At 35.7% G+C, this 27,085-nt stretch overlaps 2 protein-coding genes and 1 non-coding gene across 3 annotated transcripts; 1 reads left to right on the forward strand and 2 right to left on the reverse strand.

Annotated features, from left to right (window-relative positions):
- The first annotated feature begins 10,334 nt into the window (after nucleotides 1-10,334).
- LOC130737719 (microtubule-associated protein 70-2-like) lies at nucleotides 10,335-17,473 on the forward strand. Its single transcript, XM_057589551.1, has 11 exons — nucleotides 10,335-10,876; nucleotides 10,977-11,062; nucleotides 13,710-13,775; nucleotides 13,862-14,032; nucleotides 14,151-14,321; nucleotides 14,416-14,571; nucleotides 14,683-14,829; nucleotides 15,281-15,352; nucleotides 15,435-15,962; nucleotides 16,065-16,258; nucleotides 16,967-17,473. The coding sequence occupies exons 1-11, from the start codon at nucleotides 10,669-10,671 to the stop codon at nucleotides 17,004-17,006; spliced, it is 1,839 nt and encodes a 612-aa protein (XP_057445534.1). The 5' UTR covers nucleotides 10,335-10,668; the 3' UTR covers nucleotides 17,007-17,473.
- A 1,917-nt stretch (nucleotides 17,474-19,390) lies between these two features.
- LOC130741662 (small nucleolar RNA U30) lies at nucleotides 19,391-19,490 on the reverse strand. The gene has a single exon (XR_009020548.1). It is a non-coding gene; the product is annotated as a small nucleolar RNA U30 (small nucleolar RNA).
- A 946-nt stretch (nucleotides 19,491-20,436) lies between these two features.
- On the reverse strand, nucleotides 20,437-26,078 carry LOC130736164 (uncharacterized). Its single transcript, XM_057588009.1, has 3 exons — nucleotides 25,352-26,078; nucleotides 25,109-25,245; nucleotides 20,437-20,592 (listed from the first exon to the last, which is right to left on the reverse strand). The coding sequence occupies exons 1-3, from the start codon at nucleotides 26,076-26,078 to the stop codon at nucleotides 20,437-20,439; spliced, it is 1,020 nt and encodes a 339-aa protein (XP_057443992.1).
- Nucleotides 26,079-27,085: the final 1,007 nt, after the last annotated feature.

Raw genomic sequence — 27,085 nt, forward strand, 5'->3', positions numbered from 1 at the left:
TAAATTATTCCACAGCAGCGACAACCTATGAACACACAAATTGAACAACAAAGGCGAAAGAGGATCACCTTATCTCAACCCCTTCTCAATTGCAAAAAACTCTGTCGGCGAACCATTAACCAGAACTGCTAAAGAAGTTGTCGGCACACAACAGCGAATCCATTTCCTCCACCACTCCCCAAACCCTAATTCCTCCAGCATGATTGGTAAAAAACCCCACTCAATATTATCATATGCCTTCGCAAAATCCAGTTTTAGCATAAACCCCCTCTTCCCCTCCTCAACATGGCATCAACAATTTCATTGCCAATAAAAATGCAATCCGCAATTTGTCGACCTTTTGTGAATGAAAATTGATTGTCTGTTAGAAGATATGGCATGACCCTTTGCAATCTTGCTGCTAGAACTTTTGCAATTAATTTGTAAAGACTTGCCTATCAAAAAAAATTTGTAAAGACTCCCAGTGAGACTAATGGGTATGAAATCCGACACCTCCACCGGCATATTCCGCTTAGGGATCAAAGCAATAAATCCGGCATTCAAACTTTTGACCAGCTTCCCATGCACATAAAACTCTTGAAACATTCTCATGATATCACTCCGACTCACTGACCAAAATTCACCAAAAAACTGGAAATTAAAGCCATACGGACCAGGCGCTTTGTTACCATCACAAGCTAAGATCGCATCCCAAATTTCCTCGTAGGAAAAATTTGCCTCAAGCATCAGCACATCATTCTGAGAAACCTTCGGCGCAGAGCCCATGTCTAACCACACCCTCCTCCTTGGTTGCGATTTGAAAAAGCCTTGAAATTGATCAAAGAGAGCTTGTTTAATAAGACTAGGTTCTGAGATCACCTCCTCGTTTACCTGCACTCGATCCATATTGCTTCGAGCACGTCTTGCTTTGCACACACGGTGAAAGAATTTGGTATTCCAATCCCCATCCTTAACCCATTTCATTAGTGATTTCTGAAGCCACATGCTCTCCTCCTTCCGATACTCCTTCCAAAGATCATTTAACGACATCACCCTCTCCTTCCGCAACTCATCCGTGACACCCTCACGCTCCATTCTCTCCATCAAATCATGCACTTTCCCCTCCAACTCCATTGTACGAACAGATCCCAAGCTCCTCGCGCCCTACACCATTCACGAATTCTCCCCCTTAATCCCCTCATCTTATGCATTAAGACAAACCCCGACCAACAAGTAACTACATTCGAATCCCACCACTCAGCCACCATGTCCTTAAAGCCATCCTCCATGAACCAATAATTAAAAAAAGTAAAAGGTTTTGGCCGAAATCCTTAGTTCCCCACGTCAACACCACTGCCCTGTGATCAGAAACACCCCAGTCTTAAGCTACCTGTTCCACCCCATCAAAGCCTAAAAGAGCCTCCTCATTTATAAGCAACCTGTCCAACCTACTCCATAAACCACTTCCACGAGTACTGCCCCACGTGAAATCACCATTCTGCATAGGCAAATCGATCTAGAAGGTTGAGGACACAAACTCCTTGAAAGCATACTCACCCACAACATCAACATTGGTTCCTTGTCGTTCACCGTCGTTTAATATTGCATTGAAATCCCCCCCAATCACCACCCTACCCTCCACGATCTCCAATTCAACACCTAGAGCTCGAAAAAAAGCCACCCTTGTTGCAACCTCATGTGGCCCATAAACATTCCCCAGCCATATCTCCTCCTGACTAGAGAGCACAGTTAATGACACCAGTACAAAATATTCACCTCGAATCACTTCATTACACTCGAACGTATCCTTACGCCAAAAAGTTGCTATCCCACCAGTTGCATGCACCCCAGGTATACAACAAACATCCATGCCCACATGCAGCCACCCCCGAAACACGTCTCCTTGTGCATCACTTAACTTCGTTTCTTGCATCAAAATCACCTCCGGCCGCACCCTTTCCAATGCTAGCCTTACAGACCTTCGCTTCTCTACTCTCCCTAATCCCCTCACATTCCAAGTCACCCACGCCCCCGACATGCTCTAATGGCGAATATTTGCTGAGAGTTCCTGCACCAGACCTTGTATCACTTCCTCCTCTGGACAATCAAAAAGCAAACCAGCACTTTGGATACGGATAAAGGCACGTCGAGCTCGTGTGATTATCCCATCTTTACTTCCCCCTCCAGGTTGTGAAAATTGCAAGTCTTTACAACCTTGATGAAAACGAGCAGACCCAACACCAGCTGATTGTTTCCTTGGTCGACCACGAGTTCTTTTTGGTGTTACAAACCCTGGAGCATCAGTTACAATTTTCCTTGGTTTGCCACGAGGCTTCTTGGCCATAATTGTCTCTTCAATGCGAGCTATTTGATCAAGTTGCTGATGATCAAACTCATTCTCTATTGTTTCATCCAGGGGTTGAATAACAGGAGACTTAATACAAAACTTTTTAATTGAATCAGTATTCAATTCAACAATTATTTTTTCGACCTGGTTTTCATGATACTGGCCCCACACCAAATTAACTATGCCATTTCTTTTACTTGTCTCACCGACCCACATAAGCCCCAAATTTCGTGTAACATTGTGAGATGTAGCAACTCCCTCCACAAATTTCGCCCACCCCATCAAAACAGGAAACAAATCTTCATGATCATCACAAGTCAAATTAACACAATTTAAACCTTTGAAACCACCATAATTAACCGCCAGTCCAATCCCATCCTTCTGCTCATAATTTGAATTTTGAAACTCCTTGATTTCAGCAAGAGTGTAGCCAGATTCAAGTAAATCATCTTTTTGTACTTCCTAATCCACATCACTCACATTCTCTGCCGTTGACATAGTTTCTCTCTTCCAGCATAATCCTCTGTAACCGCCAACAACACTTAATGCTCCCACACTAGACATTTGATTTTTGAACTTTTGCCCACGTGTTGCATGTGTTTGAGGTTGTCTAATCCACACATTTGAACGGTAGGGACCACCCATATGTAACAGCCAATTTCTGTGACACACCACCGTCCCCGTGCTTACCGGCGTCGCCAAGTTCTCTGGCAAGTCCCCGTTCTCCTCCACAAATTGTCCTTGTTGGCTACTCATATCGTCGGTACTCATCTCCACTGTGGATGTTGGGGATTGCATTACATTATCCATGGACATATCAAATTCAGCATCATTCTCATACAGTGCACCACCATCTTCCTATTCTTCAAAATCACTTTCCCATGACGATGACCTGTAAGATCGCACCGACGTAGAGGGCATTACCGCAACACACCCATAATCATATAGTGGCCTATCATTCTCAACCAGTAGCACTCTCCTTTGCCCATCAAAGTGTACCTCAATTGTATTCGTCTGCCAAACCGGATGACTGGTTTCAATTAACATTCTCGCCACATCTACCCTTCCTTTCTTGGACGTAACATCATCCAGACAAATAAACTTCCCCAGCCTGTTTCCCTACGCAACGAAGAATTCCTGACTCCACCACCCCATAGGCACATGCCAAACAAGAAGCCACATATAATGTGACACCCCATGTTGCCAGACATCGCAGGGCCTGATGTCTTGCAAACGATGTTCAAGGAAAACAAGACATTCATCAATGGTCTCTTCCATCTCAGACTTACTTTCAGATTCCAATAATACCTCTCTGGCACCAAGAGGGATAAACCTGAAATTGAAAAGACCAATTGAGTTGTAATACTCTTGTAGTGCCTCTACATTAATCTTCTCTCGGATAGTAGCAACTGCACATCGTTCTACCCAAGAACTCTCCGGTGGCTGCATATTCAACACAAGGCTAGTCCTCGCAAATTCCTCTTAAGCAGCGTCATCCATTACCATGGCTCCAATAAGCACCTCATCCTGTGTTTTTTTGCTGCCACACCTTGCGAGTCACCTTGTAACGCATCGTCGACACTTTGTCGGAACCGTTCCTCGACAACGGTCTCTAGCACAACGCTTTCTTGACCTGTAAATACCTCCCCTCTAGTCGTAAGCCATTCAATCTGCGAATCGCTACCCAAGCCTCTTCATCAGAAGAATAATGCACGAATGCCACTCTGTACCGTTGACCACCCTGATGTCGTTCCTGAATCTGCACCCCCCCGCAGACTCCAAACTCCTGCAAAAACGCCGGTGAGCTTCGCCTTACTCACTCGATCACCAATGCCCATCACGAAAATCGTGAACGAGAGCTACAATCGTGGGCGTTGTCCTCCCTGATCTCGATTGCTATTCCATCGTGGCCCTCCCTGATGCTTCCTGAAAGTTCCATCTCTAGGCCTGACAGGGGAGTCAACCTTCCCCGGCCACGACTAGCGACCTCCAAATCTCATGTTACGCCCTCCATTTCGTCCCGCACGATCCTCCTGCCACGGCCACCGCCGCATCAGAGCTCTCATTCCAGAGATCCACTCTCTATTGTTTCTCTCTCTAAACATCTCTCTTTGCAAGTTACCAAATATGTTTAATAATATATATCTTAGAGGTTAAAAATTTAACATGAAAGTATGAGATTTTTTTTAGTGAAAATATAGCTTACATTTATTTATGTTACAAGTTTCAGGATAAAAAAACCTTTTACCAGGAGGATCATTTTACATGAAAACTCAACTAATAAAAAACCTAAAATATATTTTTAGTATTATTTTTTAAAAAAAAAACTATAAATTTATTAGTAAAGTATTTATTTAGATATATATGGATGCTCTAAATGTTTAAATCACATGATAAATAGTTTTTGTATCGCTAATTATCCTTTCCCCTTTGTATTCATTTGAGCTTTGCTCTCAATCTTTTGATATATATATTAACCTTTTGCTTTCAAAAAAAAATAGTTTTCATGTGAGGTATTATTTGATATGAGAATTTAATTTTAATACTAATAGAAAATTAAATTCAAATAGTTTTCACTACTTTTAGTACTGAGATGCAAATAAGTAACACAAGAAAGGGGGTTTGAATTGTGTACTTGAAATTTACGTTTTAAAACTTTGGTTTATGAAAACAATATAAGTTATGTTAAGAAAACTTTAAGTATGACTTTTCATAAACTGTTTAGTGCAGCGGAAATAGTTAGTAGAGCAGAACGATCAGCACACAAAGATTTATATTGGTTCACCCTAAACGATTGGGCTACGTCCAGTACTTGGCCACCACCAAGATTTTCACTAGCAAGTATCAAGGACTTCTCCAATACAAGTATTCAACAGGACTTCTCACACAAGTATTATCACGGACTCCTCCAAGTATTCTACATGACTCCTCCTACAAGTATTGGTCAGGACTTCTCCAATAATCTTACAAAGATTAAATCACTCTACAGAATTTATCTTCGTTCAAGAGTAGTGGTAGAGAATTTATGGTACTGGAACTCTAAGTGTTTGGGTTCAGATCTGACTTTGGATCACTTAAGAGTTGTGAAACTAAGTGAGAAGAGAATAAAGAGATTTGACTCTTTTAAGGTACGAAGTTCTCTCTTTCACTTGCAGAAGTAAAAGCTTGTGTTTGACTCTTAGGAATTTCTGCTTGAGCTTTGAATGCTTTTGAGAAGTTTGGAATGAATGCTTGAGTTCTTGTTTTTCTCATAATTAATTCTCTTGTTCTTCAATTCTTCAAGAGTGCCTTAAATACTCGCTTGCTAGTGTTGTAGCCGTTGTGAGACATAATCCAACCGTTGCTCTAGCCGTTGTGAAGTGAAATCAGACCGTTGATTCAAATGGTTTTGGTTGGTGGCTTCATTTAATGCGGACTCAGAAGCAAGTCTATCCTTTAGCCATAAAGATGATGTTTGTCAGCTAGTAGGTGGTGATAGACTTGGGCTACTTTTCAGACATGAGACAATTTGGAAATATGATGTTGATGACTTGTACTTTTCCCTTGTTGGTCAGCGTGCCTTTAGCTGAAGTAAACTTGTCTTCACGTGATCTGATTTGAATATAAGTCAGCTGGTTGCCTTTTGATTTGAATGGTGGGCAAATCGTTACAATTGAACTTTAACTTTAGCGCTCAAAATTTGTCTTCAATAAATCTGATTGATGATGTGGCATTGGACGGTCAGAGACTTGAATCTTGAGTGAGACTCAGTTTGCTTGCCAAACTGTTCTGTGACTACTGAAGCTTTACTTTTTGAGATGATAAAACGTTGAAGCATATAATGTTGCTTGAGTTTCTCCTGAAATTCAAATGCTACAGTGAGTTCTTGTTTTCAGTGGGACTTTTATAAAATTGTTATAATCAAAATAAGATTTTGAAAACGTTATGATGCATTTGAACTTAACAAGTACTCTTTATAATGTTATGAATAACTTTTTAGAGTTCATATGCATAATCTGATAGTTTAAATTGATAGACAAAATATGACATTCCAGAGTAAACATCTTCCATGACAAGACAAATTTTATATGAAAATAAATCAATGTTAAGATTTATAGAAAAATAAATTTAATATAATTAATGCTAGTATTTTTTCATAATTTTAAGTGTCTATATTTATATATTTACTAGCTTATCAAATTTTTTATATATATATATTTACTATAAATTTATTTATGCTAACATATTAAGGTTATGAGCTCCCATAGGCAGGAACATTTTACATAAAAATTTGTTCAGGTTAAAAAAATTCATTTTATATCCCTTACATGTATAAAAAATTCATTTTATCGTTACATATCTAGACCACTAGAATGACACCCTCCATGCAACGCACGACTTTACATCTTAGCAAAAAAAAATTCAATTATACCTCACATGTGCAAAATTGAAGATTTTGCCCAATTAATTCATGTGTTTTTTAGAATCTTTATATTGGTTAATTCAGTGTACATTACAAAACACTAGAATATTTTTTTTTGAAAATGAAAGTCATGTTATTAATAGATCAACCAAGAGTAAAGATACTCAAGGCTGATAGAAAGTACAAATTACTACAACCCGCAAGCTAGCAAACATGTCAGAATTTATGTTTTTTAATTATCTACATTTTTATTATGATTCTTCTTTTAATTTTAGTATCTTAAATTTTTTATAATTAAAATGTTGATTAATGTATCAAATACAATACTAAATTTCCATGTGCAAACGCATGGGTAAAAACACTAGTAGTACTACAAAATTAAATAAATAAAAAATGATGAATAGAACCTAGAATACAAGAAATTAAACAATGAGAAATTTTACAACACTTTGATATCAAGGTAAGGTAGAAACAACGAAAACTTTCTTTTTTGAAAGAAGAAACAATGAGTGAAGAGAAAACTCATACTATAGATATATTAGTTAAAAGGCTTAAATGCACTTTTGGACCCTCATGTTTTAACTATTTGCGATTGTCAACCCTTATCTTTTTTTTTACGAATGGGAACCCTATTCTTTCAAAACGCGACACCGTTTACCCTTCCATCCAAATCCGTCAAAAACTTGACGGAACACGCTGATATGGCCTTCCACGTGGATAAAAGGGGGATTTAAAAAAATGGCTTAAATGCACTTTTTGACCCTCAAGTTTACATTTTTTTGCGATTGTTGACCCTGATCTTATTTTTAGTTTGAATAGAGACCCTAATCTTTCAAAATGTTGCAGCGTTTACCCTTCCGTCGGAAGGCCAGGTAAGTGGGTTTCGTCAAGTTTTTGACGGATTTGGACGGAAAGGTAAATAGTGCAACATTTTGAAAGATTAGGGTCTCCATTCGTAGAAAAATAAGATCAGGGTCAACAATCGCAAAAAATATAAACTTGAGGGTCCAAAAGTACATTTAAGCCTAGTTAAAAAAAACAAAAATTACGAGTAAACACAAATTATTTTTCAATTTTAAGAGTGTAAAAATAAGAGATATTTTATTTATTGGTGTTTTAAAAAATGTAAATTTGTTAATATACAAACAAAACACTACAACTACTAATTTTTTGGGAGCCTCAGGTAATTAGGTAATTGAGGGCCTAAGGCTATATACGGCCCTGTATAAAAGATATATAATATGAAAATCACATACAATACAATAATTTTCATAAAAAGCAAACCACAACTTGAAATATCAAATAAAATGAGAGGGAAATACTAAGAATAAAGTTATCTTAATACCTATTATTTTACTTTTACTTACAAAACTCAATCAAATTTTTCAGAAGAAGCATCCATTATTGACATTGCACATAATGCAAGCACTACAACCACTAATAAAGACAAGTGTCATTACAAGTATTTTATGGAGCATTACAAAATTCAAACTTAAACATTTTTTTGACTAAACAAACTTAAAGCTTTACTTGAAAGAAACTAGGCTTAATCCTCAAATTAGTCCTTGTTTTTGTCTCGCCATCTGATCTAAGTCCCTCACCGGAAAAATTTGTGGAAAACATCCTCACCTTTGCAAAACGTCTGGAGCAGGTCCTCGTCGGAGCCCGGAGCTCCGACGAGTGATGATTTGGCATGCTGATTATGTTAATGAAGCCTACGTGGAATTTAAAAATATAAACAAAAATTACACATAAGATACTTAAATTAAATTAAGAAAATTAAATTAAATTAAAAATCCAAACTACATTAAATTAAATTGCACATCATAAAATTTTTTCTATTTCCAGAAAATCAAAACATCTTCATCTCCTTCTTCATCATCTTTATCATCTCACAAACATCTTCATCTTCTCCATCCAATCATCTTCATCCTCTTTTCTCAATACTCAAATTAAAAAACCAGTATTACTTAATCTTTTTTCATATATGATGGGATCTATACATTGTCATTTGTCCAGAGAATCTCGACCTATTTACAAATTAAAATCAAAGGATATGGCAACATAAACTTTCACAAATCAACTAAACCCATTGTTACCAAAAAATCAACTAAACCCATTCATCATCAGTCACTGCAATTAACCACAATCAATTCCTTTCCTCTGCAACCCATCTTCAATTTCTTTCATGGTGTCACATACCACCATTGTTGGCCAAAAATCTAAATCATCATCAACAGAACCCATGGAGCCCTCAACCTCAACCCCACCATCATCATCATCACTTTTCTACCCTCTTCATTATCATTATCTTCTACCATCTTCATAGATTCTTTTCTGAGAAACAAATTTTTTCCGTCTTCTCATCTTCCTTCCTCTCCCACCATACCCACCCACTCCCCACCGCCACCCTTAACCACAAACCCCTAAATCTCAGTTTATGAGAGAAGGAGAAGGAAAAAAGGGTGAGAGAGTGGATCTGTGATTGGATCTGCGAACACCGTTTTCGCACCACAGAACCCCAACCCCACCACCACCTGCAACCGATCGCAAGAAAGGCACCGCCGTTTGCAAAGGATATGGGTTCTTTTCGCGATTTGGGTTCTCCAGCGATCTGGGTTCTTGTGTAAGATCTGGGTTATGATTATCTTTCTCTCAAATCTCTATTTCTTTCTCTAGATTTTCGTTCTTTTGCTTGGGTTCCTCCGTGGTTTTTTTGTTTAGAAAGATAAAGAAGAAGATGGTGGGAGGGTGAGGTTGGGGTTGCTGGGTTTATTGAAGATGGATGTTGGTCCTATGTTGGAAGCTATTTGGTTGCAGTGTTGAATTTTTCAAATCATGTACTCATAAGTTTGGATGTTACAAAGTATTAGTTCTTTGTTTCTGGGCTGGGATACAGAAGATGAAGATGATTGTGGAAAGAGAAGAAATCTTTTGGGATTTCAATTAATTTTATTTTATTATATTTTTTAATTAAATTAAAATATCTGATGTGTAATTTATTTATAATTTTTTATTTATTTTTAAAATCCACGTAAGCATCATTAACACAGTTAGCCATCCAAATCATCACTCGCCAGAGTTCGGGGCTCCGGCGAGGACCTGCTCCAGACATTTTACAAAGGTGAGGACGTTTTCCACAAATTTTTCCGGTGAAGGACTTAGATCAGACGGCGAGACAAAGACAAGGACTAATTTGAGGATTAAGCCAAGAAACTATACGCTGTTTATAAGTTGAACAAATAAGTCCAACAAAGTTAACATGGAAGTTTACGCTATTAAACCATTACTCATACACGTTTGTAGCAGCTGGTCCAATCACGTTAAAACCAGCAAAGTCCACTAACCTACGCTGTCACGTGCACTACGCACCCGCAAAACACTAGGCGCATTTTCATCCCACGGGGTGCGCACTGCGCTACTCGCTCATGTTAAACCCAAGCCCTTAAACACGAGATTAGTCAATTCCTAATAACGGATTAGTTTACTGATTAGTCTTGCTTACAGTCTCACTCTCACTGTTAACTCAAAACAGCAACACAAAACCCTCTTCACAAAGCGCTAAAAACTTCACTAATTATTTTTAACTCTTTCGTTTAAATCACAAAATCTAGAGAGAGAAAGCAACAAGACAGAAAAGAGAAGAAGAGAGAAAGGAACCAAACAAAAACGAAGAAGAAAGAAAGAGCCAAAAGCATCTTATTCTCTTCTCTTTCATCTTTCTTTCTTTTTCCCACACACACACACACTCTCTCTCTCTCTCTAAATCCACCATTTTCTAGGTCGCATTTTCTCGCTCTATAATATGATGATGATGATGCAATCTTTGTTTTTTGTGTGCGCGTGCGTGATTTGAAATCTGGTGGTGTGCGAGTGTGAGTGAGTGAGTGAGAGAGAGAGGAGGAGCGGAGGTTTCGGTTCGGCTCCGGCTAGATCGGCGATGGCGGAGGTTTCCGGCGACGGCGGAGGAGTGCCGACGCCGGCGCCGCTTTCGGTGTCGGGATCGTTCAGGGAAGGGAGAAGCGGCTCGTCGCGTAGGCGCGGCGGAGCGAGGCCGCCCAGTATGGATGCCGACGAGTTCATGAACCTGCTGCACGGTTCGGATCCGGTGAAGGTGGAGCTCAATCGCCTCGAGAATGAAGTTCGAGGTGCGAAAATGCTGCTCGATCCGCAGAGTTTTTGAGCTGATTTTATTTTATTATATTTGGCTGTGTTTGTTGATTGTGCTTGTGTTTTTGTTTTGTGTAGATAAGGACAGGGAATTATCAGAAGCACAGGCTGAGATCAAAGCCCTGAGACACTCTGAACGACTCAGAGAAAAGGCCGTTGAAGAGGTAACCTCTAATTTCTCTATTATTTTTGTTATTTTTCTCTGTCATTGAAGTTGTTATTAGTTATGATATTTTTGGGATTATGTATGTTATTACATTGATTACTAATTTACTTGTTGGTCGCATACTTGAAGAGGTCAACTTAATTTCTCAATTGTTGTTATTGCTTTGCTGTCATTGTTTGTGTTATTCGGTTAGAGATTGATGTAAATTACCGACTTTTCGCGGTCATGTTATTACATTATATACTATTTTACATGTTGGTCTTGGTGCTGGGATTAAATAAGGTCTGGTTTTATTTCCTTGTGAGATCATGTTGTTGGCATATTTGAAAGTATCCGTGTATGGTTACTATGTTTGAAGTTGCAGCGGGAAACCGAATAGAAACTTTTTCATTTATTTGCCTAATTGCATTGGGGAGTGCATAGAAGAAGAAGCCCCTTTTAGCATTTGCATTGAACTCATTGATGCTACCTTTTTTTTTTTTGCCATGCGTGTTTAGTAATTTTGTCCAGCAGTTTCTTTTTCTGATTTTCTAAAGAAACATCTCTGTTAAATTTGGCACTCACTCTGAAGTCACTGTCATAAACTCTTTCTTGTGTTGAATTGACCATATGTTTAACCGGTAAGTTTTTAGTTAAAGCCATTATCCAATAGGGGATGAGTATATGACTAAAGCTTGGTATGTTGTAATCCATTCAATTTTGGCCCTTGGAATTTTCTGCTTCTTCATAACTTCAATCAGTGTTGTAGTGCTTACTTTGGAGTTTGGGCAGAGAATGCTTCAGATTTATTTTATTGGTTTTGATCTGCCACTCATGCCCTAGCACTTATTTAGGAATCCAAATAGAAAGTATTTTATGAAAAGTTATGCGTACAATCTATTAGGAACCTAAATAAATTTAATTTTCATTCAATACTTTCCATTTCTTAAGTAGTGCTCTTAGGGCATCCACAGTGGTGGTTCTTATTTGAGTTGATTAACACTATTCCGGTGGATCCAAAATGCCACTTAGGATTTAAGCAATTCATAAGCAACTCATGCAGATTTTGCTCCAATGGTGGGTTTTTATCTTTTTCCATAAGCAACCCATATACTTATATTTTTTTTTATTTCCAGGAGAGAGAATGAATTGTTAATGCAGGAGGGAGAATAAATTTTTTTTTAATCATAAACCACCTAAGCAACTGTTGCTCCAGTAAACTTCTCTTATTTCTACGCAACCAAAATTTCCACCTAAACATGCTCCATATTGAAGATATCGGCGGGATTTACGTTGGCTGTGGATGCTCCAATGGTAAAAAACAAATTAAACAACATATAGCTAAGAGATGGTGTAAGCCACCTGCATTGTGGATGCTCTTAAAAAACTCTTCGATGAACACCTTTATTTTTGCTACTCCCTTCTTTAATATATTGCTTTAGTTTTTTTATTAATTTTTTTGCCTTTTTCAAATAACCAATGAAGCATTCACAGGTTTTTTTAACATCCTTGGTATTAATAAGTGAGAGAGAATAAATAGAGCCCTAACAACATTTTGATTATTTCCATAGAAAATTATGCGATCAGATGTAGTATTTTAATTTTTTTTGGCTGAATATCAAAACTACTTTAACGACTTTTTTCTTTTGGAAGGTATATATATCTTTATCATACAAGAAAACATAAGCATGAGAACACCCTTCTCAAGTAGGTCCCTTATACAAGATTCATGACTTCATGTAGGTCGCTTGTACTTTAACGACTTTTAAAATTCTTGGGCATTCTGTCTCAAATGACAGATAAACAGAAACAGTGGTCTACGTATTAAAGGGAACTTGTCTCTCCTTTTTTCCTCCCTTGTTTTCATCATATTCTTTACATTCTCTTTATTCTTGGTCTGTGTTGACTTCTTGATAATATTGGTTTCTCTTAAGTGTTTTTATTGTCTAGTGTCTACATAAATGAAGCCATGGAATTAAGAAGTTTTGTTGTCTAATATCATTACTTTACATTTAAGTTATTATGTACTTCATTATTCCTCTCATACTTTTAAGCTGCAGTTTTATTTCTCTATACTGAATTGCTAGATTCCTCAGGTAGCATTTGGTGATTAGATCTACAAGATCAATAGGCTCTGTGTGATGTTTGGTGGTACATTTTATTTTAAATGTAAAACAAAATTGGACATAAGTTAAAAAAAGTGATAAACTTCGGTTCCTCTTAATACTTGGAATCAAAGAGAACAAATCAAAATAGGCTATTCTGTTCTGGTTGTGTGCCAAATGTTATCTTAGTTTTGTTTCATTTTTATCAGTTCTTGAGGATCCCCTTATCCTTATCCTATTTTACTTCTTTTCTTTTCTCAATAATAAATCCTATAGTAAAAAAGTAATTATATTTTTGGCTGTTGTGTTGGTAGTGATTTTTAGTGGGTTTTGTATTTAACCTGATATATTTGATGATTTACTTTTCATTTATTCAGTTTAATCATTCGTTACATTGTTTTATATCAGGATACTTTACATTGAAGCCTTTTGGCTTTACCATGCTTTGACTAATTCATGTTTCTTTGTGGTGGTTCTACAGTTTCTTCATGTTCTTTTGTTGCATGCTATATATCAACTTCACATGGTACTTAACTTTCTGCTTTTTTGCATGTATTTCAGTTAACTGAAGAATTGTCAAAGGTTGAAGGGAAGCTAAAGTTAACGGAATCTCATCTAGAAAGCAAAGTATTGCTTGGAGCCTCTTCAACTTTAGTACTGAGTTATTTTTCCTAGGTTCATGATGTGTTTACTAAATTGAACATTTCTGGCAGAATCTTGAAATAAAGAAAATCAACGATGAAAAGAAAGCATCAATGGCAGCTCAGTTTGCAGCTGAAGCTACTCTTCGAAGGGTCCATGCTGCTCAGAAGGATGATGACATGCCTCCTATAGAAGCAATTCTTGCTCCTTTGGAGGCTGAACTCAAGCTTGCTCGGCAAGAGGTATTACCTTGTTCTTGGAGTTAATATTTTTATACCCTGGAGAGAATTGATGGAAGAAAAGAACCGGGCTCATGATAAATTATTTTTGCCTTCATTTCCTTCTCTATGTTCATTCTAGATTGCTAAACTACAAGATGATAACAAAGCTTTAGATCGTCTTACCAAATCTAAAGAAGCTGCACTACTTGAAGCTGAGAAGACTGTTCAGGTTGCCTTGGCTAAGGCCTCCATGGTAGATGACCTCCAAAACAAAAATCAAGAGCTAATGAAACAGATTGAGATTTGCCAGGTATCACAGTCTTGTAAGATCTCCCCACTTCTCCCCCAAGCAGTACATTAGAACCATAAATTCTAACTTCTGGTTTCATCTTTACTTCTCTCAGGAAGAAAATAAAATTTTGGACAAAATGCATAGACTAAAGGTGGCAGAGGTTGAAAAGCTCACCCAAACTGTAAGAGAGCTGGAAGAGACTGTCCTTGCAGGTGGGGCAGCTGCTAATGCAGTGAGAGATTATCAGCGGAAAGTTCAAGAAATGAATGTAATTGTTAAAGTCTTCAGCAATTTCAATTTCCCAGTTGCTTTATTATTGATTATATTGCCCCAGTTAAGATTCTATTTATTTTTACATGGTGTATACCATATTGTTTAGGAAGAAAGAAAAACTCTTGACAGGGAGTTGGCCCGTGCCAAGGTAACCGCAAACAGAGTAGCTGTTGTGGTTGCAAATGAATGGAAAGATGCTAATGATAAAGTGATGCCTGTCAAACAATGGCTTGAAGAACGTCGATTCTTGCAGGTAATATTACTTTGTTCTACTCTGTTAATTCAGTTGGATTTAGTGGTTGAGCGTTTGTTACTCCCTACTTTCTTCTTTTCTTTTCTTTTCTTTTTTGTTATAAATTTTACTGCATTTGTCTTCACTTAAGGCCCAGTTTGGAAGAGCTTATTTGAGCTTATCTGACAGCATAAGCTCTTATGTCAGTGTTTGGGAGAGCTTATGCAAACAGCTTATGGTCTGCCATAAGCTATTTTCAGCTTATTTTCATAAGCTACTCAGGATAGCTTATGAAAAACAGCTTATGCTTATATACAACTTATTTTTAATTTATTTCAATAAATTTTTAAAAATAGCTTATGAATAAGCGCTTATGATATAAGCGCTTATGACCATAAGCGCTTAATTAAGCTGTTTTTCCAAACGGGGCCTAAATACGGTTTCTGCTTATTATTGAACTGCATTCTTGTAGGGGGAAATGCAGCAACTTCGTGACAAGCTTGCTATAGTTGAGCGCACTGCAAAGTCTGAAGCGCAGTTGAAAGTAATGATCTAGTTCCTCTCTATTTACTTCAGAGATCAGCTCTACTCTTATTTAAAGTAAACTTCTTTCCAAAAAATTTCAGGAAAAATATCAATTACGACTTAAAGTACTGGAGGACGGTTTGAGGGGAAATTCGAACGGCAGTAATCGTAGCACCTCAGAGGGAAGAAGTGCGAGCAATGGCCCTTCTCGTCGGCAATCTTTTGGTGGAGCTGATAACTTCTCAAAACCAACCTCTAATGGGTTCTTGTCTAAGAGAACACCATCATTTCAACTGAGGTCATCCCTATCCTCTAGCACAGTTTTAAAGCATGCTAAAGGAACATCTAAGTCTTTTGATGGTGGTTCAAGGACACTGGAAAGGAGTAAAATTCTGCTGAATGGAACGCCTCCAAGTTACTCATTTAATCAATCTCTTGAGGAAAACAAAGAGAGAGAGGCAGATGATAATTGGAAAGGAAGTTCGAATGATAAACCAAATGACTTACCAACGGTGGAGGATAGTGTTCCGGGTGTTTTGTATGACCTGCTTCAGAAGGAGGTCATAGCCTTGAGGAAAGCTGGTCACGAGAAAGATCAAAGCCTAAAAGATAAAGACGATGCTATTGAGGTTAGTGTTTAGTTTCTTAATTGATTTTGGATATTAATTCTTGGCTTTTTATTGATGCATGATAATCCTAGCTGATTGTTTCAAATGGTCATTATCTGTCAGATGTTAGCTAAGAAGGTAGATACATTGACCAAAGCCATGGAAGTTGAGGCAAAGAAGATGAGAAGGGAAGTAGCCTCCATGGAAAAGGAGGTAGCTGCTATGCGTGTGGATAAAGAACAAGAGAACAGAGCAAAGCGATTCAGCAGTGTAAAGGGGCCTGTAAACAGTGCTCAGCATCAGCTAATTTCTGGAAGGTAATTGTTGTTGTTTTGGGCTCTTCTTCCATATTTAATATGTAGTTGTTGGCATATTACTCATTTTATTTGCTTTTTTCTGCAACTGGTTTGAGGCTGGGGATTTTGACCTTAAGGATTTTCTGTATGTCAATGGATATAAACTACAGTGTCACAACTGCTTTACTATCGATAGACAATTTTTTTATTTTGCAACCTGGGTCTCTTTATTTTGCATGGTTGCTTGGTCAGTCCCCACTCCTCATAATCACATATGACCAAGAAAGAAAGATGGATTGATTTTATTGTTGCAAAATTGAAGCCTCTTTGTTCAAGCTTCTTTCTTGATTTCTTTTTATATCAAGTCTCAACTGTGCATTTTGGCATTCACTAACAGTTTTGGGCAAGATATTGGCCAATCTACTATTCTACTTGAATCTGAATATTGATATTAGTATAACTGTATTCTGTGTCATTGTGTAATCTTTAATTATTACGTAAGAACTCTTTAAGCTCATAGTTGAACCTAGTATTTGCCTGAAGACGTGTTTCTGTTGCTTCCTTTGTTTTATTGACTAGTTAAATTAGAGCCCATTTCAACAAAGACAACAACAAAGACATACTTCTAGAATTCTAAATTGCATTTTGTTTTCTTTTGAATTCCCATTTTTTTTTCCTTCTATTCCCCCCACAATTTGGGATTACTAACGGAGGTTTTCCCTTGCACAGGAATGTGACGCGGGGAGGATTAACACGCAGCACCCAATAACAGTGACACTTGGGAGTATTCCATAAACTCATAGGCATCATTCTTCTGCTCTCTCTGCTTTTATCTTTGTTTTTGTATCCAATTGACTATAAGATTGTAACTGGCATGCTGAGGATGAGTTTCTGATGTCGGCCATGGATTGGGGGATAAGAAAAGAATTTTCAGGAATCGGTATGCATCTGACCTAGATTGTTGTTGTATCCTCTGCTTAGAGTGAGCTGCTAAGAAGGCAGGCAACGGAAGACAATTAACTTGGGCTAACCTTCATATTTTCTTGAGTTGTGTGGTTGTATAGGTAGCTTTCTCCCTTATTTACTCCTTTTTGCAGTTTATATTTTCCATATAAAGATAGTGTGATTGCGTTGGTTCAGGTTTTTTAATATCTCTGTAAACAGATCAAGATCTAAGCTTATTCAGTTGTGTAAGTTTATAGTTTCAAGTTGATTACAAATCTATATTTGAGTGAAGCGCAACAAAGTTGAAGCAAAAATAGTTTTTTTCCTTTTTGGCCCGTGTTTCATTAATCAATCTTCTACGGTAAATATCGCATACATTATTTTGAAATTTAAAAAATAAAAATTGATGCAAATATTTACGAAAAGTACTATTTGCACTACTCTTGCAGATAAACATTTATAAATGATATTATTTCTTTTCTTTTTAACTTTCAGAATTTCAATTTTTGGAAGTGTAAATTATTTCCGTAACTTTCGGAAATATATAATTGTACTTTTAGCTCTAGAAGAAAAAATAATTGACACTTTCAGGCCTATAATTGATACTTTATGTCCAGGATTGAACAACCTGGAACATGAGATCAATCTCTGATACCAAATTAGAAATTGAAAGGCCTATACTCAACCATAAAAACTAGCTCAAGAGTTGAGGTTTGCACAACCCTTATAAAAGCTAGTATAATTCGTAAGAAAATTTATTTTTTAAAAGTTGAAGTTCTAGAAAAGAATTTACAATTCTAGAACTTAAAGTTCAGTGACACTTGCTTCTGGAATTTCGATTTTCAAAAGTGTTGAAAAAAAAGGATTGGGATCCTCTCCATCCCAAAATCCTCTCCAGCCTCTACGACTCATTTATAGCCATAGATTAAAGTAATTAATGATTGAGGTGAAAAAAATAATTTAAACACTAAATTTTTTTAAGTGTGGTATACACTGCTGGACCGTCCAGCAGCTGGAGAGGATTCACATAGAAAAAAAAATATGTGGAAGAAACTTGTTATAGTTTTGGAAGTTAAGGTTCTTTCAGTATTTTTTTTTTTCCACTTCTAGAATCTAATTTAGATTGAAGCTCTTCTAGAAGTTGAACTTTTGCTAGAACTTTTCTTAAGGAAGTTGAAACACTCTTAAGTGTTCATCGGATCAGATCCGATCCGATCAAACCGGCGAACTGAACCTAGCCAAAACAATTGGATCGGTTTTTTGTGTCAACCCGGGGTCTTAACGAGCCAGGAAAATATGAACCAAACCCGGCTCGCTACGAGCTCGCGGGTTGACAGGCTGACTCGCGGGTTGAGTGAAATAAATATAAAAAATAGCGAAATTTGACTAGAAATTGTTTAAAATGTTATAAAAAATAATTTCAAAAAAATACTTATAGAAATTGGTATCAACTCATAAAAAAAGGTTTATCAACGCAATTATTTTTATCTCACATTTGAAATATAGAAAAAGAATTTAGTTTACAGGATTTAAGAACACAATTATTTTACTGTCACATTTAAAATGAGATAAATAATATAATAACAATAAATAAAACATAAAAAATTGATTCAAATTAAAAGAAATTAAAATTTCCATTTTTCTATCTAAAATTAATCCATAAAACTAACCTGGAATTAAAGAGAAATAAAATAATTTTTTTAATGAAAATAACTATGACCCGACAGGTTGGCTCGCTTGACCCGTCTAACCGGCGGGTTAAACGAGCCGGGTTGCACTAACCCAAGTTCTTTTCGAGCTGGAATTTAACCAACCCAACCCGGCTCATTTAGCCAACCCGTCGAGCTGGCCCGCGGGTTGAAACCCATATTGACAGCTCTAACTATATCTGTGAATAAAAGCTTTTTTTTAATCACAAAGCTCATGTATTGGAAATAAAGAGGGCCTCAATCTGAACAACAAAACAAACTGCAAACTGCAAATAGGATAAAAATAAATCTAAACAGTTTTCATGTTTTTTCAGTAGCAGATTCAACACAGTGCCAAATTCCCTTTGGTATAATACTTAAAATTCATTGAGTAGCAAGTAGTTTTGAATATTGAAATTAAAAGAACAAAATTGATCACAAAAATTAAATGCAAATGATTTTCCCCAAAACTTTTCATCATCTCCAAGGTGTAAAACAAATGTACAGAGAGGAAGAAGGTGCTCAGAAAGATCAATGAATGGTTGAGAAAAGTAATCATCATGGGTAAATATAGATTTATCCATCAAATTAACGAGATTATTTATCTAATCATCATAGCACCTTCTCCCCAGTTCACAATTTCAACTCAACAACAACAACAAACAGCGCAAATACCTGCATACGAAGGGAAGGCAAGGCGAGGCGAGGCGAGGTCTAAAGGAGTAGGAATCTATCTATAACTTTATTAAAACAGTACAGGTTATAAGCCTTGGTTGCTTATGTGTCGGCTCCTGAATAATCAGATTTTTTGATTGGTTGAAATTTTTAGTGGAAATTCTAGGTGTCTTTCTCAGAGTTCTTTCCTCCATTCCCTGGAAACGTGTCATTTCCTCTTTTTTTTCTGACCTTTAATTCCAAATTAATTCTTTTTATGGGTTTCCTAAAAAAATGGTTCATATTCCGTTTTCTCCCTACATTAATCCTTCATTCTCACTGTTTTCTCACTCCCATTTTATTTTTTATTAAATCCTTTTCTAATTAACCCCAAATTCTTTCCTCTCTCTTATCTTTCATCTGATCTTTTTATTTTTCAATTTCCCTGTATATCCTCACTTCAATTTAATGGAATTTCAAATAAACAAATCTGTTTTCAATCAACTAGTTTTTAACCCGTGCCTTGCACGGGGGAATTTAATTTTGGATTTATTTTTTTTAATTTTTATTAATCAATTAATATCTTTTTTTATTTATTATATATAGGTATTTGGTTTATTTTTCTTTTTTGCACATTTGTGGTGTAGGTTATTTTTTTTTGCAAAGTAATGTGTTTAAGGGTCGAAAACACATTTAAATTGACGTATGCACAAAGATTTGGAAACATAAAATGATTTATTGAATATTTTAGTAACATGGTCAATATACGAAAAAAAAGTCAAAATGTTTGAAAGTGAGCACCGAGGTCAATTTACCAAAAAAAAAAAAAAAATTCTCAACGTAGGTAAAGACATAAAAGTGAAAGTTTAACACCAAAGCTATTTATTTGCAAACAATCTTAAGGAAATGCAACTAAGTCTTTGAAACCTTAATCTTTTTCAACATTTCTGCATCTTTACTTTGAACAACTTCTGTTATGGAACCATCGTCTGAACGACGTTTAATAGGTGTGTTGGAGTCTTCAACTATAGCTGGAGGTGTGTTTTGTTTACCACTTTTAGTGATTACCTGCAAAACAAACCTATTTTATAATAGTGATGACCAATGTCTAAACCAAACCTATTTTACAATAGTGATGACCAATACCTCAGTCGGAGATTTTACATTGGCTTAATTGTAGTTTTTGTCCCTGATGTATACCCCTTGTGCAATTTTGGTCCCTTTTGTTTAAAACGAGCAATTTTGGTCCACCAAAGATCTGGACGTGACAATTGGGTCCTTCCGTTAGTTGCTGTTCAATTCCTAACGGAATATTCTTTTCTAGATTCCTTTATACTAATTTCACCACCAAAAATGACACATCAGTAAATAAATAAAACAAAAAAACAAACTAAATAAAGCAAATTAATTAAAAACTAAAATTAAATCACATTGAACCCTAATCCTAAATATCTAACATCTCAGTTCAGAACCTCCAGCCCACAACCACCGTTGCTCCTAACTCCCCTAAATTCTTCTCAATCCAACAACCAACGCATCAAGCCGATCCGGACATGGCCTCTTTTCCTCCGCCTTTGAGCATGTCCATCTTCCTCCTCTTCATCTTCACACACGAAGAGAGAGAAAGCTAGATCAAGAGTGGATGAAGGTGAGTCTCCAGATCGAGGTTGTCTTTGGAGCGGTGGTGCGCCTCCCGAAAGAGAAAAAGCCAAATCCATGTTGTCTCTTGAACGGTGGTGCGTCTCCAGATCGAAGAGGGAGAAGGGGAAATGGTCGTGGAAGGGGAAGAGGCTTCGCCGCAGCCACCGCATGTCTTCCTCCACCGTCTCCATATCTCTTCTTCTTTTTCCCTCTCTCTTTGTGTCGATCTTGTTTCACTTAGCTTTGTCGATTGGGCATGGGGAGAAACTTGGTGATCTGGGTAAGGCAGATGTTTGTGGGGTGGGTTTCTGAGTAATATGTAGAGGTTTTGGGTGTTTTGGGGCAAGTGACGTTAAATTCTGGGTTAGATTTGTTGAAACTAACATGAAGATGAAGATGATGTTGTTATTTCTTGACTTTTTATTATTTTTTGGATTTGGGTGAAGGAAGGGGAAAAATTGATTTTTGTTTATGGAATTTCTATAGCCTTCTTGTTGATTCTGGATTTTTTGTTGCTTCTCAATTTTTTCCAGATTTTTGTTGTTGTTGCTTGCAATTACTGCATTGTCCACACTTGAATTACAGTGTTTGTGAGAGGGGTTATCACTTATTGGAGGAAGCTCTTGCTGATCATCAGAACATATCAGATTTTGTTGTTGTTGTTGTTGATTCATCTGAGATGAAGGTGGAGGGTGATTAGGGATTAATGATTTAATTAGAATTAAAGTTAAATAAATTGTTTTTTTAAAGAATTTTTATTAATTTTTAGTTTTATTATGTGGAGTCTAAGTGTTAAAATGTGTGAGCGCCACATCATTAATGAGCGCCACGTATGCAAATTCTGTTTGAAATTGAACGGAAACTAACGGAAGGACCCAATTGTCACGTCCTAATCTTTGAGGTACTAAAATTGCTCCTTTTAAACAAAGGGGACCAAAATTGCACAAGAGGTATAGATCAGGGACGAAAACTGCAATTAAGCCTTTTACATTTGAATTGGAAATATCAGAAATCATGATGTAGATATAAATAACCATTATGAATTTAAAACGTGTATCAAAATCTTTTTTTTCCTATTATAACGTTATGAATTTAAAGCAATTAAATTCAATGAAAGAGTATAAGAGTTTATGGTCTAATTAAAATGATATTTTATCTCACTATTCATGTGTTGTTAATTTTCCATAATAGGTGATTATTAAATTAGTTTAATAAGTATTTAAGTTTGTAGTTAGTGTTTAAAAATCTCTAACTCCATGAATTTTTTATTTAAAACGCATTTTTGTTTAGTGTAATCCTAACATTATATGTTTATTTACTAATTTAATAGTTTATTCATGAATACTAAGTTAATAATATAATAAGTAATTGTTTTATTTAATTAAAACGTTGTATGAAAATCAATGTCTGTTTTTTTTAATAAAAAAAAAGTCTAATAAATTAAATTAAAAGTGATGAGAACATACTGATCTGCAAGTAACCAAATTTTTAATACTTGTGCTTGGGAAAAGCGTCAGGAACTCATCTTTTTCAGTAACGTTTAATCTTTCAATCATAACGTTCATTACTTGAGTATGAACTGCGTCACACTCAAATAATGTTCGAAGAAACAAAAATTATGTTGTTATTTGTCATCTAAATTTGTTCAAAGTAATATGAAATCCATAGTACATATATACCTTTCTCTGTAGAACACTGCTTGTGGAATGTCAGGATTGAACATTACTTTAGTGCAGTTTAACCCAGCAATTAGTTTATATACCCTTGGAAAAAATATTAGCAATCGATCATAAGTTTAAGTTTAAACATGTTGATTTATTATATAGAAGTTTATGTTTGTTTGTTGCTCAAAATAATTAAATGTATCTTGATGAATTGTTACAACTCTGAGCAATATGATAATCACAACATGTTTGTTGTCCTTTTGAATTTAGAGGTGCATCCAATTCGTCGACAAATTGGCCGTATAAAAAACATTTAATTTTTTTGCTGGAAAAAAATTAAATAAAAGTTGTTAACTTTCTTCTGTAGGAATTTATATAAATTAATAATACTAATTTTTTTATTGATAAAAGAAAATTTACCCTTGAGATTCAAGTTCAATGTCTCTGCTCTACGTATGGACTCTATTCCGCTCAAATCCATTGTAATTTCCAATGTGCGTTACTTCGCCCATAACATCTGTTTTAATGGTAATATCAATACATGAAAGTGTTGATGTATTTGAAGTTATTTAAATGAAGGTCAATATTTACATACCAACTAAGAACCGTTCGTCAAAGTCAGGATTTAGAATTTCTTGCACGTTGTCAAATATCATATCACGCACAGGAAACACATATTTATTATATGGAATCATCCTTGTTCTACTTTGCAAGTGTATCTTGTAGATATGCCTAGATGCACTAAGACCTCGGAAATTATGTCATACCCAGAATATTCAAAACGGTATACCAAACCTTCCGTGATTCTGTTGGCAAAACGTTCATGAAGGTTACGCGTACACTCTGCATGGATTGTTTGACCTTAGAAATGAAGGAGTTTCATATGAATTTATGTATGTGAATTAAATTAAAATACAATTACATATTTAATAATAGCAAAATTGTTTCTGGTTTACATACTTTTCGATCCATCAACAACAAATTATAGAACGAACCATCGTGTCCTTCCTCCTCTTCTTCATCAAACCACGCCTTATTACTCGAACGACAATAGTCCAATCATGTACTAAAGGAGTCAGTTGGTCAAGTAGGTTATAATTCAGATTCATGATGCAATAAAGTTTTGAAGATGAAAACTAACGTCTGTTGATTTTGGCCTGAACTTCTGTATCAAAGGAGATGTATACGAAGGTATATATATATATAGACTTATTGCTCTTCTGTGATTCCTAATTGATTTTGTTTTGATTTATTATTATTTTTTGTTGAAGCTTGAATTTTTATTAGTATAAGTTGAGTTTTTTTAAAAATTTAATGCGTTTTTCAATTTTTTACTTGATCCGAATTTTTAATTTATGTATGTAGGTTTTATTTACTTAATTAACGCACATAATTTTGTATAATTAATGTATATAATCAAGTAATTGTAATTAAGGAATTATTACTAAGTTGTTGCTTGACTTTTTAAAAATAAATCGATGTCATTAATGTACTTAATTGTGATGGATGAATTTTGAAATTAAATCAATGTTATTAATTTTGTTTTTTTAATTATAATTTAAAAATATTTTAATTCGATTTTCCTAAATAGCAGTCAACGGTTTTAAGGAAAGATATTTTTAAGGAATATTTGTTAAAAATAATTGAATGTAATTAAGGCAGTTAGACTATTTTGTTATTTTGAATTTAATGTACTTTATCACGTTATTAATGCAATAAATTTGGTATTTTTTAATAAATATGATTTTTTTTACGCATTAAAGGTTGAAAAATACCTTTATTTAAAATTTAATTTTTTAAATGCTAAATATCATAAATGCGCTTGATTATTTATTGACTTGAAGTTAATGCAGAAAAAAATCATTAAATGCGTGACTAAAACACATAAATGTGTGTGATTATTTAAGGAATAAAAGTGAATGTAGGAAAAAGTCATCAAAATGCGTTTATTAATTTGTAATGTGAGAATTTATGATTTTTAATCACTCCTTTAATTTATTTATTTATTATTAAATTCGTAGTGTAATATGTTTCAATACGATTGTTCAACAATATTTTTGGACAATTAGTAAAGAAGCAAAACGTATAAAGAAAACCAATAAATTTGTGATGCCTCATAAATTTTACCGTCATACAAATTACATAAAATTCAGAATTATTTAGGATAGACTTATCGGAAATTGACGTCTTTCAAACTTAAACGGGTAACCTGAGACAGATGGAACCATGTCCATTCTTGGAATGAAAATGTCTTCTCCAATGTTGGTTCATGTTATTACAGTGACCTTTATAACATTTGTTCCAAGATCAGCCACTATTAGCCGCGTTCCATTGCATAAACCGACTGCTTGATGTGTATTTCTCAATAGCATTATCAGAGCACCTTCCTTCAATATAATTTTGTGATTTGGTATTCCTGCCTCATAAATTTAAGAATTATGTAGTAAACCACTCTGATTGTAGTTCAGTGTCCTCGTCAGATTTTCAAGTGCTATATGAGGTTAAGTACTCTATTGTATTACCTGGTAGTAAATCAAGCATAAAATAATTAACCTTCTCAACACATTCCAGTGTAGGACACAATATGCATCGTTCTTCAAAAAACTTTTCAGTCTTCATGTTATGCACCAAATTGGGATATGCAAAATCAACCAGGTCAAGAAGTGGATTTTCACTATCCTGTATCAAAAGATCTTCAGGAATTTCAATATCTGATTCACCACGCTCATTTGATTCGAAATCACCATCTCCGATTTTGAGAATCCAGTCAGCAAATTCATTAATTTCTGTTGCAAGCTCTGGTGAACCTGTTGTGCGTAATCTCATGTTTTTAGTGAGCTTTAAAAATTTACAGTATTTCCAAAGATCAGAAGAATTTACTGTAGCAGATACAATGCCTTGTCTTCCACCTTTTGGAATGACTAGAAGAATTTGTCTGAAGTCACCACCAAGAACTACAACTTTACCGCCAAATGGTTTGTCCATGTTGCTTTCATCTTCTTGTCTCATGATATCGCGCAAAGTCCTATCAAGTGCCTGAAAAAAATTCTTATTTAACATAGGAGCTTCATCCCAAAAGATCTTGGCACGGATCAGTAAATTTTCCCTTAAACTACCTTGTTTGATGTTGCAAGTAGTTGTTTCATCGGTTTGCAATGGAATGCAAACTCTGGAATGTGCTGTTCTACGACCCGGCAACAACATAGAAGCTATACCACTTGAAGCAACATTCAGAACAATCATACCCATTGAACGGATGGCTGCAGATAATATATTCCAGACAAAATTTTTGCCAGTTCCTCCTAATCCATACTAAAAGAAAAATCTGCCACTATCAGACAACACTGATTGCATTATATTGTCATATACACCCTTCTGTTCTGCTGTCATCATTGTTAGATAGGATGCATGTTGTAAGACCCAAGATTTTAAGCTTAGAATAAGTGGAAGAGATTTCCATTTACGATTAGGCTTGATGTATCGTGAAAGGAAACCTGAACAAGAGTTTACCAAATGAAATAAATTTATGAAGGAGAAAGTTCAGGAAAAGTCAAAGGATCGTATCGAAGTCGATAAAAGTTATAGCACGATCGTTATACGCTTAAACCTAGGTTAGAAACCCTAATATATAGCTAATTTTCATTTATAGGCACGATGGAAGTTAATTCCAAAAAATCTTCAGAGAAATGTTAGAACTTCTCTTTTTCCATATATCACAATCGTTTCGAGGCGAAACTCTAGGATCTACGAACGTCCGATTCCAATCATCGGAAGTTTGCCGAAACCGGGTCCCTGGTATTTCAAAACCCTAGAATCACCCGACTATGGGGACTTTATCTATTCAGAGCTTCAAATGAATATTCTACACGCGTACACCCATTTCTCTTGATGATTTCAATCTTTCTTCCGAAGGAAGTTTTCTATTCCGACATTCGATGCAAAAAGCAACTTATCGGGTAAAATAGTTTTATACCGACTATGCATTAGTTGCCAAAAATACAAGGAGACCTCTTTATAGTTTTGGAATTCTTTTGCCAAAACATATCTATTAATTCACGGAGAATGACGCCGGAAAAATCAGATTCGCGAAACTTTCATTTTCCCGCGAATTTCCAACCTTTATATATAGCAAAGAAAGGAAGAAAAACTCAAATTTTCCTCCATTTTCTCTCTCAAAGCCGCGAGTTCACCAAGGAAGAAGGAGAAGAAGATTTTGTTCAATCCTTGCTTGATCGTTGATTAATCAGTTGCTGCTT

The sequence above is a fragment of the Lotus japonicus genome, chromosome 2, assembly GCF_012489685.1.
Source record: "Lotus japonicus ecotype B-129 chromosome 2, LjGifu_v1.2".
Lineage (NCBI taxonomy): Eukaryota > Viridiplantae > Streptophyta > Magnoliopsida > Fabales > Fabaceae > Lotus > Lotus japonicus.